General features: G+C 40.1%; 1 protein-coding gene across 3 annotated transcripts in view; it reads right to left on the minus strand.

Moving 5' to 3' along the window:
* Positions 1–17,440, minus strand: part of CAMK4 (calcium/calmodulin dependent protein kinase IV) — a 230,092-nt gene extending 212,652 nt beyond the window's left edge. Inside the window, exons 1-2 of one of the 3 annotated variants that reach the window (XM_032845009.1) lie at positions 17,232–17,440; positions 16,187–16,425 (exon numbers count right to left, since the gene is read on the minus strand). In XM_032845009.1, the coding sequence (XP_032700900.1) occupies positions 16,187–16,347 (161 nt within the window). In that variant the 5' untranslated portion in view covers positions 16,348–16,425; positions 17,232–17,440. Of the gene's footprint in view, positions 1–16,186; positions 16,489–16,782; positions 16,801–17,231 lie in introns of those variants that run through there. The other 2 variants (XM_032845026.1, XM_032845017.1) reach the window with 2 other exon arrangements.
* Positions 17,441–19,515: the final 2,075 nt, after the last annotated feature.

Raw genomic sequence — 19,515 nt, forward strand, 5'->3', positions numbered from 1 at the left:
GAGGACATCAGTGGAAAAGATGGTGAAACCTAAATGAAGTCTAGAGTTGAGTTAAAAAAAAATTATTATTCAAATTAAAAATATATATCATCACACTATGTACACATCTTTGTGTTTAATACAGCCATATAATTTACCTTTCTTTAATCTTTGCAATGATCCTGTGAGAAAGGCACTGGTATTTTCATTCTATGGATGAAGAAAGTGAAGCTCATTACAATTTAAAACATTCATTAACAACAGACAGCTGATAGGTACCTGACAATTCATAGCAGCTACTAAAGAAATCCATGATGAAACCAGAAGACAATCTTTATTTTAACACTTAGGTACCACATTAGGGACATAAATTTTTAGGTGGAACTGATAGTGACATCATTTAAATATAAGAAGTCTCTTCAGTGTGACGTTTTTCTTTATCAGTATACACAGACTACAGACTGCTTTAAAATACTCCTTACTGTATACATTTTTTAATACCATTAAGTGATTTCCAGGACTCTAATCTTTATTTCTGAATCACAGTTAAGTTGCAGTAATTCCAGGTCTGCTTATTTAACTTTCCAGTGAAGAGTGCATTATTCTGTATAAAAAATTAATGAATCCATGATGAAGAGTTATAGTGCAAATAAGATCTCAAAGCTACAACATGATTAATATTTTCTAAATTTAACATCCTTCTTATAAGCAAAGAACTGTAAGAATTATACAGAAAGACCCACCTACAGTAACTATTTTAAACTACCCCAATTATTCTTTTGTTTGCAGATATAAAAAACCTACGGTTATACCAAATGTTCTTTTCAGTATGTGAAATACAAAGAACAATAGTCAAATATTTACAAATACTGAGATCTCTTTTCTTGGACTACCTCGTGCTCATGCGAATCCATGCAAGATACATCCACTGTTTCAGTGTTGTGTGTTAGCTGCTCATTAGCCTAAGAAACGCGAACCTTGTTCTGAGAGATTACAATTTACAATATGAAACCGACACCAACTATCAGAGTAGGCAAAAGAACCTAGTGCTAAAGAAACACTGCAGAAGTTAATAAATTCAATAAGACCAAGTGAAACGGTGGTAAACTGGCCATCAACAAATCATAAGCATCACAGGTTTTCTCAAGGAAACTGTATCTGGAGTAGCAGGTGAAAGTGTGGTCTCAGACCCAGAAGAAGACTGGGTTCTCAGTCCTGAGAAAGGTGCCCAAGTGACTGTGTGTTGTGCCAGAATGCTGATCCAAGTCCTGATGGAAACATATGATACTCAAGATGGGCCAAGTTTTATTTTTTAATAGCTGAGCTTCCAGCTGGCAACAAAATAATCCTGTGCCAGCTGCTGAGGAAATAATGTGCTGGGAGCTGGCAGGCACCAGCCCCTGGAAAGCCAACAGGTTTGGATACACAGGGAATACCAAGATGCTAGTGCCTAGATGGCAGAGGAGAGGGAGAAAGAGTGTCACCACAGAGCAAGGGTCCCAGACCAGGGTCTAGCAAGGACTAGTGTGCTAAAAAAGCCCTCTTATATATATAATGAGAGCCACTCAAAGTCAGCTCGAGCCATCCTGGATAAGATAAACCAAATACGGGAACTATAGTCCCAGTGAAGTCAGTTTTTGGACTATATCCTCCAATGCCTGGAAGAAAAACCATGGTGGGCATTTGGGAAAGGAAAGGCGCATCATTTTCCTCAAACGCTGTGTGCCACATTAGTATAGATGAACTCAGGTTAGTTTCTGAGACATAGAAGCAGACTCTGAGGTTATGACCAAAGTCAGATAAATACCAAACTGGGGAAGAAGGGCATGGTGTCTTAGCTTGGGCTGCCAGAACAAAAGAGCAGAGAGTAGGTGGCTTCAACAACAGAAATGTATTTCCTCACAATTTCTGGAAGCTAGATGTTTAAGATCAAGGGCTAGCATGACTGGGTTCTGGTGAGAATTCTCGTGGATTTCAGACATCTGCTTTCTTGCTGATTCCTCACATAGCACAGAGACAGAGACAGAGTACCCGCCCAGATCCCAGGAGGAGGGCTCCACCCTCAGGACCTTGTCTAACTTTAATTATCTCCAATATTGTCATGTTGGGAGTTAGGACCTGGACCTAGGAGTTTGTGGGGGGGGGGATAGGTATTCAGCTCATAACAAAGGTAGATACAAGAAAAAATGAAGGGACGCAGGCTTTGGTAGGACAATGGGAGCATGGAGAAAACAGGCAGGGCCAGACAGGCGCTTGTGGGTTGAGGTGTAAATGGACACTGAAAACAAGAAGTACACCAGGGTGAAGGGTGGCCTGACCTCTGCCCTTCAGCCCTGTCTCTGCCCATCTTCCTTCTACAGACAGTTTTTCTTTCACCATACTTCCTGGCCACTGCTGTCAAAATAGATATGGAGATACACAAATTTTCCAGAATAATTATTTCAGCAGTGCATACAAATTATGAACATAAAGTTAATGACCCTAAGGGGAAGTTATGTGGAGGAGTTATATTTCTGATTAAGGCATTAGACATCTCAATAGATGAGTTTAAAATAACAATCCCAAATAAAGACAGAAATAGGAAAGAATATTTACATTCTTATCTCCTTCACAATCCTCTCCTTAGCTCTTCTCTTCCTGGCTCAGGCAGGGCCCCTGCTACAAGACTATGTTACAGGACATCGCCGATTGATGACACACCCACAAGTAAGGCATTAAGTTAAACTTTTTAAAAAGAATGATTCCTTTCAAAAACAAAACTAGAGGAGGGGGAAAGCCAGGAAGCATTCCTTCTTGCTAAACCCTGTCCTAGATACCAAGTTGTTGTCAGCATCTGTATGGTCTGTTAATAGAGGTAAAAATAAGTAAATATAATTGTACATACCTGATTCTAACAAGACATGAGGCATTTAAAAAGCATAAGAACAGAAATTGTTGAAGGATCTTCCAACACATTTACAAAGGCTTTGAAGCTTAGAGCCCTACTTCACTCCAAACACACAGTCTCCTGAACACACAGAAAAGATCTAAGGTAATCACCCAGAGAATTCAACTGGAAGAAAACACAGATGTACAGATGCTTGTAGCTATCTGAGACCTGAGAGGCAAATGATCTAATCATAGGAAGTCACACTATTCCATCGTTTAGAGATGGGGTCCTTTAAGACAGCAAACTGACAAAAGACCACAGCCCCTTAGGTTCAAAAGGTCTTTCAACTGCAGAAGCCCTTCTGGTACAACTTACTCATTTTCCCTACCAATGTTCAGAGTGCTTACTACATGCCAAGCATTGCACTAAGCTCTGGGGACACAGCAGTGAACGAGGGGACAGAGGCCCAGCCCACAATAGTTTGCACTCTGAGAGAGGGACCTGGGCATTGAATAAGTAATTTCACAGTGTGCTGGTTTAGCAGAGGGCTACAAAGGGAGAACATCTTGAAGAAAGGGAGATTTAAGTCCTGCCCATTTTTCTACTGCTGTTAACTTAACTCCTCCAATATTTGTGCCTTCCTGTATTTAAGCATTCACTATTCCAGAAATATTTATGCAGCACTCATGGGGGGCAGGTAATGGGGGGCTGATGAAGAATTGACTTAGTAGTGGGGATAAAGATGAATAACATACAGGGTTTCTCTGCCCAATGAACAGAGGCTCTGGTGGTGAAGACCGCAAAGCATTTACCTGTAAGACAATACACATATGAAGTGATATGAGAGCAGGGAGACAGTGGAAAACTTCCTGCCTGGGGGGTAGGATGACCATCCTGGAGGGATTAGAAGGACAAGGGCATTTCAGGCCAAGAGAGTTTCATGCACAACACTACAGAGATACAAAGATCCGTGAGAGGTCCTTGAGGCCAAGACAGGCATAGTGGAAAGAGAACAAGCACCAGAGTCTGACAAACCTGCACTTGAATCCCCTCCCAAGCTGTCTGAGCTTGAACAAGTTGCTTGAACATTCTGAGCCTCAGGTCTCTCATCTGAAAAATGGGCCTGATGTGATCATCTTGCTATATTACTGAAATAATTAGCAATGTACATAAGACAAACACTCCATGCTGGTAATTACAAAAGTGGTGGGGAATGAGACTGGCAGGCAAGTTGGGGTCAGATTGCTAAAAAGGGCCAAGTATGCTAGACTGAGGTTTTTTCCCCTGTAGATACTTATAGGAATCACTATCCCCAACCTCCCACCTTGTGTCTCGTCTGGGGAATGGTCTCAAGCTTATGTGCCAGCTTCAGAGCTAATGTTTTTACATACATGGTCTCATTTCATCCTCATAGCAACCGCGAGGAGGATACACTTCATTTTCTAAATAAGGCTAAATGAAGTTCAGTGCTACGCCTAAAGGCACATAGCCATCAAGTAGCAATTTGCTCCTTCCTGTTTTCCTGCCTGCATCCTGCACCATCTAGTTCACTTCTTGTCTTAGCCCCTCCCTTAGTCAGCAATTCTCCTTCACCCTCATGACTCGACTGTTCAGAACGGCCTTTTTGTTGCCCAGCCTTGAAGCCGCCTAAGTAACTGCCTTGTCCACCTCTCCCCTTGGGCTCTGGTTCCCTGAGGATCACCCACCTCCATCGCCTGCCTGATCAAACCTGGACTGGCACTCTGCTGCCCCCTCCTGGTCTAGGCCAGAACCTCAACAGCTCCCCAGGTCGTCTGCTCAGTCCTGACATTGCATTTCCTCAGTATCTTAAGATTAGGAAGAACTGTACTAGTTTGCCATAGATTATCCTGATACTTTCCTCAGCTTTCTATTTCACTAACGTGTCATACATATATATGAAAAGCTCTGTTTGTTATGGTTTATTTTGCTTCTAGTTCTAGGTTACACTCAGGAGAGCCTCTCAAGAGTTTACCTCACTGAATATTATCTTACATGATCATATTGAAGGAAAAAGGAGAGGAAGAACCCAGAGTCCCATAGGAGCCACTAAAAATGTTTCTGCTCACACAAGAAATCTTCAGAGGCCTATTATGATTGAACACTTTAGGCCAGGCTGATTTATTGAATTACATATTGTGAATTTGGTCACATTTAATAATATAGTCTTATTTTCTTAGCGGTTATCCTAACAAGGAGCTTTGAAAAAAAAATGTAAGATTCACCTGAATGAATAGGTAATAGGAAACTTATATCCTGTCAAAGATTAAACTTGGACTGTCTAGTTGTCACACCTAAAGAACAATTTTGCATGTCTGTTGGAGCCCCAAATGAAAGATTATCACCTACTAAGTAAAAAAAGTCAGTCACTAACTAGCCGTGGCCCAGCACAAGTGAGGCACACCAAGATAAAAAAATGCAATGAAGGGGCAGGGGGTGGGAAGTTGGGGGAACCAGGTGGTGGGTATTGGAGAGGGAACGGATTGCATGGAGCACTGGGTGTGGTGCAAAAACAATGAAGACTGTTACGCTGAAAATAAATTTAAAAAATTTTTTAAAAATGCAATGAAGGCCAAAATGCAAGCAAAAGTCCCTATTAAAGAGTCCACAAGAACTTGAAGTAAGGAGAAATCATTCAAATGCTGCACTGTAGGTAGCAATAAATGTGTGCTCACAATGAACAGATTTGTGATCGCCTACTCTTCTTTGTTCTGGTTTGTAACATTAGTCAGTTCTGTCTATAATCAAACATAAATCAAAGGAAGTGCACTTTTAACAGACTACTGCTGCAAACTAGTAGAGAAAACAGTTAAGAACATATGTCATATTCATTACTTTTCTAGAAGACCACTCCAATCAGAGGGTTGTTCAAGTCTAGCCTTTTTTATCTTTTAAGACTATATCTGTATTTTTGCACTTGGTGAATTTTTCAACCATATGACCCTGAAGCATGACTGAAGAAGTAAAGAAGTAATTAAGTAATGACTGTGCATTTGTTGACAGGGTTAAACTCAGCATCCTGGTACTAATGACCGTAAGTCTGCAAGCACTGCCCACTAAACACTTCATCTGCCTAAGACAGCAGTTGGCAAAGTTACCATGAAGTAGGTAAGCAACTGCGTGGCTCAGTTGGCTAAGCAACTGCCTTCGGCTCAGGTCATGATCCAAGGGTCCTGGGACAGAGTCCTATGTCAGGCTCTCTGCTCATTGGGGAGCCTGCTTCTCCCTCTCCCTCTGCCTGATGCTCCTCTGCCTGTTTGTGCTATCTCTTTCTCTGTCAAATAAATAAATTTTAAAAATACAAAAAATAAATAAAATTGAGGTTCTTGAAAATAATACAAACTTAGGATTCAACAATAAAGAAAAACAAAATTCATTCAACCCTCTGCTTGATGGGCAAGTGACATTCTTTTTCTGTTTTCTGCCAAATGACTTCTTTGGTTATAATCACAGAAAGTTCTTATCGAAACCTTTTATCAAGTAGTCTTAAAATGCATAACAAGTGCATATATGTACCCACTTCCTCTTTCTGCACAAAGACACAACTTGGCATATTTCTTTTTTGTTGGTGTTTTTATCTAAAATCTGCTTTAAAATCATTTTCAAAAAGTAGCATGTTATTTAAACAGAAATAAACTTATTTAGTATCCATTCATAACTACCATTCTTTAATCTGATAATCATCCAACAAAATATTTTTACAAACATGCTCCCAAGTTATGTATATTTATGTACCTGCAGATGCTAAACATGTGCTACTGAACCAATCTAAAATGTACTTTTTAAAACATCCAAAACCAAAAATTAAAAGCAAAAATTAGAAGAATTTTAAAAAACAGATTCCCTAATACTTTCTTCTAGCATACCCTAAATGTGGACATCCCATTTTAGTCAAAATGCCAGTGATTGCTTTTATTTAGTTTTTAAGTCTATTAAAAAAAAAAGAAGAATTCTATTTTTTCAAAATATTATTTAGGGGCACCTGGGTGGCTCAGTGGGTTAAGCCTCTGCCTTCCCCTCAGGTCATGATCCCAGGGTTCCGGGATGGAGCCCTCCATTGGACTCTGCTTTCTGCTCAGCAGGGAGCCTGCTTCCTCATCTCTCTCTGCCTGCCTCTCTGCCTACTTGTGATCTCTGTCTGTCAAATAAATAAATTTAAAATATATATATTATTTAAACAGGACCTTTAATTTAAAGGAACCTTAATTAGTCTCAATTTAAAGGACCTTAGTTAGTCCATCTGAGACATATGCATTACATATAGAAGAATTATTCAAAATGTGGCTAATGTATTAGTCCACAGGAAAATTAATTAAACTTTACTAGAAGTGAATCTTTTATCAATAGTTTATTTAGCATATTATTTTATAACTGTCACTTCAAATACAATAGAAGAATGATCTGGAACCTATTTCATTATTAAATAAAAAATAAATTACCCTTCAAGAAGTAATCTCTGAACATGAGCATTGATTTTCAAAAACGTAAAGGATGAATAGAGCTGGCCAACTTGCTACACAGGTAAAAACTGTAACCATCCCAGTTTCAACAGATGTAGAAAAGGATGCATATGCATTTAAAGCTTATGCCTAGGGCACCTGAGCAGCTCAGGTTAAGTCTCTGCCTTTGACTCAGGTCATGATTCCAGGGTCCTGAAATGCAATCCAGCATTGGGCACCCTGCTCCGCAGGAAGTATGCTTCTCCCTCTGCCCCTCCTCCTTGCTTGTGCGCTCTCTCTCTTGTTCTCACTCATGCTCTCTCTCTCAAATAAATAAATAAATAAAATCTTCAAAAAAAATAATAAAGCTTATGCAAACCTGAAAAACTAGTATCAGGTTGACATTTTCAAAGTGAAAGGGAGATTCAAGGAAGTTTCTTGAATAAATGAAGTCTTGATATCATTTTAACTTGAAATTCTCATGTAACTGAATAGGATTAAAAATTTTAACTTGACTGTTCTAGGTCAGAATTTGGCAAACCACAAGCCAAGAGCCTAATATGGCAGTCACTAGTTTTTGTATAGTCTGCAACCTAAAAACAGCTTTTACATTTTTTAATGGTTTTTAAAAATCAGAAGAAAAATAGTATTTTGTGATGTGAAAATTATATGAAATTCAAATTTTATAGTCAAAAATAAAGTTTTATTGGAACACAGCCATGTGCATTTGTTTCTCTGTTGTCTATGGCTATTTTTACTCCGCCATCACAAAGCTGAATTACCACAGAGACCATATGGACCACAAAACCTAAAATATTAACTGTCTATTCCTTTATGGGCTCTTTACCAGGTCTAGGTAACTGATCTCAATCGCTTCAACCCCACTTCCCCTTTCTTATCTCATCATAGGCTGTGGGAGGTGTTTTTCTTCCCTTTCTTTCCTTCCTTCTTTCCCTTTCCCTCCCTCCCTCCTTTCCTTCCTTTTTAACACACAGGGTAAGTTCTCTCTTCCCACCCTACTCCACCACCTCCCCACCCCCTTAAGCCCCTCCACCCCTGGTTTAAGGGTTAAGGGCAAGTTCTGAGTCCCACAACATCGACTCAAGATGCAGTTGCTTCTATAGTCACCCTTTGTTCTCATAACAGTTACTTTCTTTTTATCTACAATTTTGGTTTTCAAGTGATAGACAGTCATTTTGTTTTTATAGGCTCTCTTTGGCCTGACATCAACGTACCCTCCCAACCTTAACTGCCATGACAAATGTTCATGTTTTATGAAGTTTGCAAAATAAAATGTGTATCTCCTGCCTTTTTCTGCCAGCTTTTGCCTTTTCTTAGAATATAATTTCCACCTAGTATGTCCTTCACCAAAGCTCTTCCTGTTAAAATTCTGCTGAATTTCAAGGTCCACCCCTTCCACGAAGACACCTCAATCCTTCCAATCAGAATTACCACTCCATTTTTAGACTATGATGATGGCCTGATCTCTACCTCGTATTAGTTTTACTTATTATTTATCTCATATTAAATTTATTGTTGTAAATTATACAGTGAACTACATATATGGAAGTCAATATATAGTGTTCTCTTCATCCTATTCAATCATATTCCAGTCCCCTTGCCCCGCCACACACACTACCAACATACATTGCCTAGTTCATAGTTACACAAAAGGTCAGACCTGTAACAGAAAGGACTTCAGGTGGCACAAAGACATCGAATTAAATAACAAAGAATCAAAAAATGAGACCATTATTCTCTTTTCAATTACTTTTCATTTCTTCTGATTCCATCACAAAGAAATCCGCACTTTGTACTACTATGGTTTTAACCCTGCTAATCTTTGATAATCTCCCTTTTTAACAAAGAGAGAATAATCCTTGGGCTGGGAGCCTTCTGTAGGAAAACATTTGTAGCTTCAGTTTAATAAAAACGCTTTGTTTATACTGCAATTTATTTTTATAATTTTCTTCTATTTATGACAGGAAAACAATAATGAAATTTAATTTCAATTTAATGAAAATAAGTATTCTGAATAAGTAAACTTAGGTTAACAAAATAGGGTAATTTTAACAAAAATATTAAGCAAATTCTAACACGTGGTATGCACATATGACAAAATCTTAATGGCATTACATAGAAATGGGGAGAAACAATTGGTTATAGCAGATTCTTGATAAAGTCAAATGATTTCAATCCATCAACCTCCTTCTTGTTAACCTTCTACATAACTAAAAGAAAATCATGTAAAAGACTAGCTTCAAGCTTCTGAAACAGTGGTTCTTAACAGAAAGGGCAAGGGGGTAACACGTGACAATGTCTAGAGACATTTTTAGTTGTCATAACTTGGGGACCGTGGGGGAGGGCTGCTTCTTTCATCTAGTGGGTAGAAGCTAGGGACACTATTAAACACAGGGTTGCTCCCACAGAATTATCTAGCCCCAAAAGTCTGTGGTGCCAAGATTAAGAAACCCTGCTCTAAGAGAAAAGAGAAAGCTCTACATGTAAGATCTTTTGTCCATTGTTATAAATCACCCTCTGTCCAGCATTGCTCCTTTCCTTATTTGCTCTTTGCCACTGATTATGATTATGGACGAAAATCTTCCACCCAAGCCTTTTGCTATTTTATATCACCCATATACCCACCATCCCCAATTAGCAATAAGAATTTTAAAATGGACTGTGTTGAAGAGTGCATATTCTTTATGTGCTTACAGTATACTATCAATATTTAGATCTAACTTCCTAATTAAGCCACGGGAGTTATGAGATTTTCAAATCATCCATTATCAAAGAGGGGGGAAAAAGACTAATATAATTTGAGTAAAACCTTGATTCCAGCTACTATTGATTTCATGATTTCACATAAAGTTACTCTTTGGCCTGATTTATATGGCTCATTGACTCAATATACTTTGCAAAATAAACCTGACCTTGAAATTTTAAAAATACAATTTTAACTAGATATGTGAGGTATGTTCACTTTCCCAAAAGAGAGTCTAAGAGAACTACTTTTAAAGATAGCTCCCCAAAAAAACAAAAAACAAAAAAACAAACAAATAGAAAACATTAACATAAAAAAATAACAACCAGTAGCTGAAACAGCTACCACTCAGGTCTTTATTCTTGAATGCATTACTGCAAACACTAATCCGTACATATATTCTGAAGGTAAAGTATTTACAAAAAAGTTCTTTGAAGCTATTTTGTGGTTAGTGTTTTGTTTCTCTTTCTGTCTCTCTTTTTTACTCAAGTAAAGTTCTCTAGAACAGTTAAGAAGAAAATAGCACCTGTGTCTTTTTTTTTTCTTTCAAATTAGGAGTTATTTTTACCCTTGTAACAGTATTTAAACATGGAAAAATAATGTATTCTAAAGTAATGATCTTATCATAGTCAACACTTAATTTTAAGGCTCTTTACAGTGAGTAGATTTCCAAATTTAACATTTACTATGCATTAACGTCAGTGGTTGGTATAGTCTGGAGGTGTTTCATGCCTTTACATTTAAGGTGATTTAATGCCTAATTCTGAGATGCCTGTGGCAAAATGATAGTGAAGGTAAAACTGAATCCTTTTCACTTCAGAGCCACAAAGCTCTCTGCCAACAGAAAAACAGCATTATTTTCAACACCTACAAGCTACGGAGGTGATAGTTATCAGGACTCCCACTGTGAAGAAAGAAAACCAGCACAGGAGATTACGGGTGACACAAATTTTAGGGAGAAGATAAACAAGTCACCAGATTTCTCTTTTCCTGGGGTCATGCCAACTGTGCCGGGCCTATTTCATTATCATTCACTCACCCTCTTTAAAATCATTTGTTGAGCAGCTGCCCAGTACTGAGCTCTGTGCTAGGCACTGAGCACACGATAGTGAACCAGTCAAATCCAGAGACTGCCTTCTGGGAGCTTGCAGTCAGTGTTCATGCAGGGCAACCTGGTGTCTATTCTCCCACTTGCAATCCCACCATGCTCCTGAGCCAACTGCCTGAGAGAACAACAGAGGGCCCAAACAGTTATATTTTTAATACCTAGTTAGATCCCCAAAAGAGCTTAAGATTTTAAGTGCAGTGTGGGTGGCAGGAGATCCATAACCAGCAGTATAATATGGATACCCTGGGGTGTCCTAAAGGACAGTGTGGGGGAAAGTACTGGGAGAGAAGTACTGACTGAAAATGGCTCAGGAAGAGGCTAGAACAAAGACAGGGAAGAAGAAAAGGAGGATAAGATTTCTCACCACCCAGGAGCACTGGTTGGAGCTCTGCTGTTAGAAAATGCACACTTTTCCTATTTCCTTACAGGAAGTATCTGCTGCCCATTACCCAGGGCCAGAATTAAGTGTTACCAAGTGGAATACACAAGTGTTCAGGCCTCTGACTTCCTCCCCTAGATAGGGAAGGTGCTTCTGGCCCAGCCTCCTGCCCCCTCAGCTATTTCAGAGTACAGTGCACCCAGCAGATCTTGGGGAGACACTAGAGTTTTTCCAAAATCTTTGGAAGGGGAAACCCAATGACGACTTAGAGGTAAAGACAGGAGAACTTTTCTCTACCGAGTTGTGCAAACTCACTGTTAGCAGTTGGTCTGCAGGGCATTTTTCAAAATGGATCTGCCTCATATTTTAATCTGGCATACACAGATTTATGGCCTAAAACAACATTTTCCCATACTGGGTCACAATACATTAGTGAAATATGAAATCATGTGGATTCAGCCAATGCTTTAATGAAATAGAATAAAATCAAACAGCATAGGCTAGGAAATATTAGAGTGCATTGTTGGTAATAAAAATAAACATTGTTTTACAAAACTTGTTTCCATTCTATATACACACACTCTTTCTATTTTATACACATCTATGTCTCACCATCTAAATCTATTTGGTTCCTAAGCAATAATACCTATAGCAAGGGATCCTATGAAACTCTGCTTTAATTCTTTTGCCATATAAATATACTCTTTTAAATTGTGGAACAGGTTGTGGGCGGGGGGATGGTGAATGAAATTCACTAACTTAAAGAAACTATAGTTAAGAATGGAAATTTATCTAAAAATTTATTGCAAGATAATTCATTTTCTTCTTTTGTACTAATTATCTTTCCTTTGGTTTCCTTTAACTTTTGTATGTGGGAATACATCTAGTTTTGCCTACATTCTTTCAGTCTCATACTACAGAGAGAAACAAGAGATGGGATAAATGAAAACAGGGTTTGGGTTTCAATGCACAATCCCCACCACAGGGCAGCCCAGGCCAAATCCTGTCCATCCCTGTGCCAAACCACTAGACAGAATCTGGACCAGATGCAGGTTCTTCTTTCCCTTAGAAAAGACTTTAAAATGCCAGCTTCTCAAATTACTGGGCAAAGGACCAACTACTCTCTAGGATAGGGAGTTTTGAATAAGATCATGGCCATATGAACTGGCCATGAATTTGTTGGGGCATCACAATTTTTGTAAACTTTTTGACAAGCTCTATAAAGAAAGCATTATTTTCAAATCTTAGAAAAATTAAATTAGCTTGCCTGATACTCTTTAAATAATCTTCCTTATCCCACCCCTCACTGATATTTTTGTTTTAACCCTGCTAATCTTTGATAATCTCCCTTTTTAACAAAGAGAGAATAATCCTTGGGCTGGGAGCCTTCTGTAGGAAAACATTTGTAGCTTCAGTTTAATAAAAACGCTTTGTTTATCTGCAATTTATTTTTATAATTTTCTTCTATTTATGACAGGAAAACAATAATGAAATTATTAATCTTAAAATCACCCCCTATCCTGATACATATATACATACACACAGATATGTGTGTGTGTGTGTATACACATATGTGTGTGTGTGTGTGTGTGTATAATAGAATAGAATAAAATTAGAGCTATCACATGGCCTTGGGCTACCTGTAAAACACTGCTGCCAGCACTATATAGGGGTTTCAGCTGGCTTTCACTGTGCTCCCTAAAATTTCCAAACATATCCTCAGGGTTTGTTGACATGTCCAGGGGCACCTTGGTGGTGCAGTCTTTGTTAAGCATCTGCTTTTGGCTCAGGTCATGATCCCAGGACCCTGGGATTGAGCCCCTTGTCACATCAGGCTCCCTGCTCAGTGGGAAGCCTGCTTCTTCTCTCTTCATCTCCCCTTGTGTTCCCTCTCTCGCTTGCTCTCTCTCTGACAAATAAATAAATAAAATCTTTTTAAAAAGTAGTCAGATGTCCAATCTTCTTTAATTCATGACTTAATAGTTTACAACAGATAATTTTAACAGAGGAATGACTACTCACAAGTTAACTTAATCTGGTGGGGACTGCCTATATCCTGGATTTAAATACAGTGACATTTCACACCAAGGTCTTCATTCCCTTAGCATCTTAATGACAACTGTGTAACTAATGAGTTAAATGTTTTGGCCTTAGAGTCACCACTGACAGGCAGATCTGGCCCAAGACTGAGAGTTAAGAGAGTAAAGACCTGAAACCAACCAAGTCTCAACTTTATCCCTAGTGAAGGAAAGAAGACTTCTGTCAGGCAATAGTTATAATTCTGCTGTATTCTCTGGCTAGGTAGATTCTTAGTAATTATATCTGTAGCCTTAGTTGCTTTATGTTTTAGATTTATTTTGTTGAAAAAAATAACTGATCATGAAATGACATTTTTCAGTCTCAGCCAAATGGAGTAAACATGCACCTCACCAATACTGCCATCCACAGAGAACTTACCTAATACACATAACTACTGAAAAGCAACAAAAGAAAGAATTTTTAGTTTTCTCAAAATATTTTAACTCTGTAATTTGCAAGATAATCAGACAGCTAGATAGCAAAGTAAGAATCTTAGCAATATATAACTGATTTATATTTGTCTTCCAAAATTTACTGCAAAATATAGCACAAAGTTTTTTTAAAAATAAACTTCAAATTCCTTAGGTTTTCCCAACGAAGTTGACATCCCATAGATATGTACAACTCACAATTTTTTTCTAACCACTTTTCCATTCCTCAAATTAAAGAAATGTCTTGAATAAGCAAAGCTTATTCATAAAGATAATATGTAGCTAATGAGAAGTCCCAGTCAATTAGGCATCTGGGGCAAACGTTACTCAGGGAGCAGTTAGATTTGGTGGTGGGACAGTCCCTTTAGCACCAGCAGACACTTCCTCTATTAGGCAGCAATTTCTAAAACACCAAGTAAACAATTGTAAGTAGATTATCTCTTTAATCAGAAATTTACACTGTTCCACTGCAGCTCACCATACAATTATAGTAAGGTTCAAACCTGACAAAAGGAGACACTTCATTTATTTCCATCCTACGAGTGAATGCATACAATCACACATCTTCAGATGAACATTGAAGATTTTGATCAAAGTAGGATATTTATGTACACACTATTCAATGCCCAAGTATTCTGGAACATTTTTAAAAATATTTATTTATTTATTTGGTGGGGGGCATGAGCAAGTGGGCGGGGGTCGGGAGGGAGAGGGAGAATCTCAAGCAGACTCCCTGGTAAGCCCGGAGCCCATTGCAGGGCATGGAATCCAGGACCCTGAGATCATGACCTTAGAGGAAATCAAGAGTTGGATGCTGAACTAACTACGCCACCCAGCCGCCCCTGGAAAATTTTTAAACAATGACAAATGACTATACTTTCATTCAGAAGTTTTGGGTTTCTTCCATACCTTCTATATCAATGAGCCATTAATAGTAGCGGCAAGTTGGGGGGGTGGGGGTGGGGAGGTGGTTTGTGAGGTGACCCTTATACCTTCCCACCAAGTATCAACATCCATAATCCTGCACTGTGGTCTCCAGTGGCATTTAAAAAAAAAAAAAAATTGGCTCTTAGCTAAACTGTTTCCAACAAAAAGAAAATAGAAAATGAAATTACAAAGTATTAAATACAGAAGCTTCAACTTGTCCACACTTGAAATTACATTTTAAGATTCCCTACCATAAACGGCCTGGATCTAAATGTATGTTGAAAGGAATTCTCCTTACCTACTTATAACAGAAAGGAATGAAGGAAAAGGAAGGAGGGAAAGAAAAAACAATTTTTTGTGTTTAAAAATATGAGAACATATGGCATCATCCGCATGGCAAAACCGCTCTCTACCTGTTTGGATCTTCAGAGGAGGGATGAGGGACATTTCTGCAACCCCAGAGAGATAGCTTTTTGCATACATAATTTAAATAAATCACTCCAGCATGAAAGAAGAGCAGAATTCTTCTAATTACCACTGCCTAAACCCCATGTGCTCTTTTTTCTTTAAAGCCACACTAGTTCATTATTCTGCCCTCAACTCTCTCAAATGATTCATTCTCCCCTTCACTCCTGAGCAGACTCTTCAGGGAAGCTAGTATTTAAGTTTAATTTCTAGTGCCACTTGCATTGGAGAGTTTGATGAGAGGAAAGGGGAAGAATCTAATTTAATAATTCTGTCATGGTTTGGAGGGGCACCCTCTGCCCCTACCCCAAAAAATAACTAGACAAACAAGACCCTCTAGCAAGCTATAATCTTGAGCAAAGACACCAATCGGGAAAGCAGGGCCCACGTGTGGTGGGAGCTGTCACCCAAGGGAAGTGGCAGCCGGCGAGAAGGAGGGAGCGAGGGTGGGAGAGTCGGGCTGCTGCTCGCAGCTGCACCGGCCTGGGTGCTCTGAGAGACACCTGACTCCCAACTTGAAAGCACTTAGCTCACTCCTAGACACTACAGGGGGAGAAATCAAAGGACAGGGAAGCTGGCTCTCACATACCCCCAGGAGCAGTCCCTGTGAAAGGGACTTCCCGGTGCGCGCCGCGGGCTTCCCCAGAAGCTCGAGCCCGCGTGCAGTACAAGACGCTCCACCACTTCCAGGGCGCCCCCCCCACCCCACCCCACCACCACTGCCTTACCGTCCCAGCTCCGACTCCACCTCGAAGAAATCGCTCAAAGCATCCCTGTTGGAACCTTCGATCCAGTAATCCGGGATGAGGCTCCCGGTCCCTGGGGCCACACTGGCAGTGACCGAAGAGCAGGACGAGGCAGAACACGAGGGCACCGTGACTTTGAGCATCTTCTCGGCGGGACTCCGGAAGCCGCCACCGCTGTCGCCGCCGCTGCCGGAGCGAGAAGCCCCGCCGCCTGCTGCCGCCTGCAAACGCAGGAGCGAGAGGTGGCGTCCTTCACACACGCACACACCCACAGCCGCCGCCGCTGCTTCCCCCCCCCTCCACCCCCCGTGCCTCCCCAGGCGCCCTGAGCTGCGTGCAAGCTGCAGCTCCCTTCCTGCACAGTCAGAAAGGAGGGAGGGAAGGAGGGTGGGTGGAGAAGGGGGCGAGGTACTGCGAGAGGGTGTGGAGGGAGAACCCAGTCGCTGCCAGCCGGAGAGGAGAGGCGGAGGCACTGCAAAGGAGAGAGATTCCCTCCCCCCCTTCGCTCTCTCCCTCCCCACCTCTCCTCCTCCCTCTGCTGAGCCTTTCCAACCCTCCTCCCTTTTTTCCTTTCTCACTCCCAGGCTGTGGCTGCTGCGGTGCCGGTTTGGGCGGCTCCGGATGCATGAGCTTGGGGAAAGCACGAGGACCAGAGCATCATCCCACGCGCCCTCCCGCGGGAGCCGGGAGCCTGGAAGACACCGCGCGCAGTGGGACGCTCGCTCTAGGAGTGGCGGGCGCCCAGCGCGCTCTGGGAGCACATGGGTCTGGACCACCAAGCAGAGGGTGAGAGAGGGACCTGGCTGTTGCTGGCGCTACTCATCCTTCCCCAGAGCGCGTCTAGGTGGCGAGTCCCTCCCACCTATCACCAGCTAATCAGCCATGCCCTGTTCATCCCTCTGTCAAAGCTTATATTGGCAGCTGGGGAGGATGCCCTGTGGTCGTCGATCTCCCAGAGCTCCTGTGCCAGGCCCCAGCTGATAGCTGAAGGAGAAGGAAGCACGGGGTCCTCACTGACCTGACTCACCTTTGAGTGAAGTCTTCAGTTGGAAGAGATGCTGTTGTGCTGCTGCTGGCACTGCCTCCTTTAGCACGGCTGGAGCTCCTGAAAGGGCAGGTGTTTGCTGTGTCTGGTTCACTCTCAACCTCTGAAGGCTGGAACAGAAATGACCCAGAGAATTACAGGTCTGGAAGGGCCCTGTGGAAGCCTTAATGCGGGACCTGTCACCATTCGTGACAGAGGAGATTGCTACATTTAAAGCTATTCACTCTTCCACGGAGATGTGTCCCATCGCAAGCATTCCAATGTCTGTCTGGCAACCTTTAGGCTATTCTTCTAGGTACCGGTTGAATGTATATCATTTATATTTCTACCATTGAACTTTTTTCTTTCCGGATTTCAGCAATGACAATTGCTCTGTCATATTCTGTAATAAATATATATAAAAGTAGTTATTACATCAACCTCATTTCTGGCTAAAGAACTCTAGGCCCTTTCTTTAACCTTATTTCACAGGTGTCGCTTTCAGAAATTTTTTTGTTTTATTTTCCTCCAACATTCAATAAACCGTATCACAAGCCCCCGTTCCTGATAACATCAATAAACAAAGTCCAATATTATCCTCTAATTTATTGATTTATTTCTGACTCTTAAGAGCTTTCATGCTATGTTGAACTACCCCCCAAAAAGCACTAAAAACCTCAAAATTAACCTACTAGTGCTAAGAATATGATCCTTAGTTGACTAGAATTGAAAAAATAAGTGTAAAAACTATCCCTCACAGATAATTGTATGAAGATGAGCATATATTCAATTTACAAATGGCCCCCAAAATATTAAGTATATGTAGATTCATACAAATTCAGTGAAATACTGAGTTATTTGGTGAAAGACTGAAAATGCTTACACAACATTTTCAGAGAATGAATTCAATAATCTTCGTGTTAAAAAATCAAGTGCATACTCAAGGCAAATTAATAAAACTCTAAAGTAAATTCTAGTTCTCAGGAAGTTAAATTTCCCTTGGCTTGCACGGACTGGTGGAGGAAGGGCATGGAGTAGCTGCTAGGCCATTTTTATTCACACTTCTTTGAGGCAAGTTCTGAAGTGGCAGCACTGCATGTTTATACTTGTCTTTTATGAGCAATTCTTTTACAACATAAGTCCAAAGCAAGCATATTACATTAAAAGAGATGATAAGTCTTTTTACTTTTGCTATTTTAGGGAACGATAGCTAGAGAAACACTACTTCATGGTATAGAGGAGATTGCAGAATTGATATTTAAATTCAACACTGGTTTGGTCATTTGATACCTATGCTTTTCAAAACTGACTTTTGTAAAAGTGCTATTAACTTCAAAAGAGGGTATCTGGTTTAATAAATCAATTTTTATTTATTTAAAAATAGAAGATGAAAATAAATATTATTTTAAGACAAGTGGAACAGGATTGAATCTGTATGATTTATCTTCACTCCTTACGAAATACCATCTAAAATGATCAAAAGAAGAACAAAGGCATATATCCACAATAAGAAAGAGGAGTAATATCACTTAAATTCCAGAATCTAAGAACAGATGGACAAATGGTAATTGACTTTGAAGACTGGATATACCTGAAACTCGGATTTAAAATGGGAGAAGCCAATGAGAAAAAATCCAATTCTTACCACAAAATTCCAGAAATGCTCAGGAATTGAGCACTAGATCCTTCTAAAGTTGGAACAGAAAATAAGACATTAGTTGAAAGCTTTTATAAGAAGTTCTTAGGTCCCTACATTTCTTCTTCCACCATTCACAGTAAAAAAACACACTTCCTAAACCCTTGGAAAAGAGAGGAGATTTAATCTTTGAAAACATTAAACAGAAAATGAAATATGTTTTACATCACAAGGTACAGGTCACACCATATTGAAAACAGAAGGATTTGCAAAACTCTACATAACAAAATGTGAGATTTCCAGGTCCATTAGGCTCCCAGGATGCTGAAAAATGGGCATATATTTATCATACGCCCGCCATACAAGAAATTAAAGGATTCCTCACTAAGAAAACTAAATAATTCAAGGAGAGAGCGACCTATGGATACTGACAATTAGGATACTCACAACAACAAAAATCCTAATTTTTTTCAACACCTTACAGTGAAGCCTATCATTGAACAGGCTCAGAGATCCAAAGCTTCTAATTGCCTATTTTTTGTCTCACTCAAACATGCATGGATAAGGTTCCATTCTGGTATGGCAGAGTAGCTGGTATGACTAAACCTCCTGTATATAACAATTATAATCTCTGGAGTAAATATAAAAAGA

Source organism: Lontra canadensis, unplaced genomic scaffold (genome assembly GCF_010015895.1).
Source record: "Lontra canadensis isolate GAN:19392208 unplaced genomic scaffold, GSC_riverotter_1.0 scaffold4, whole genome shotgun sequence".
Classification (NCBI taxonomy): Eukaryota; Metazoa; Chordata; class Mammalia; order Carnivora; family Mustelidae; genus Lontra; species Lontra canadensis.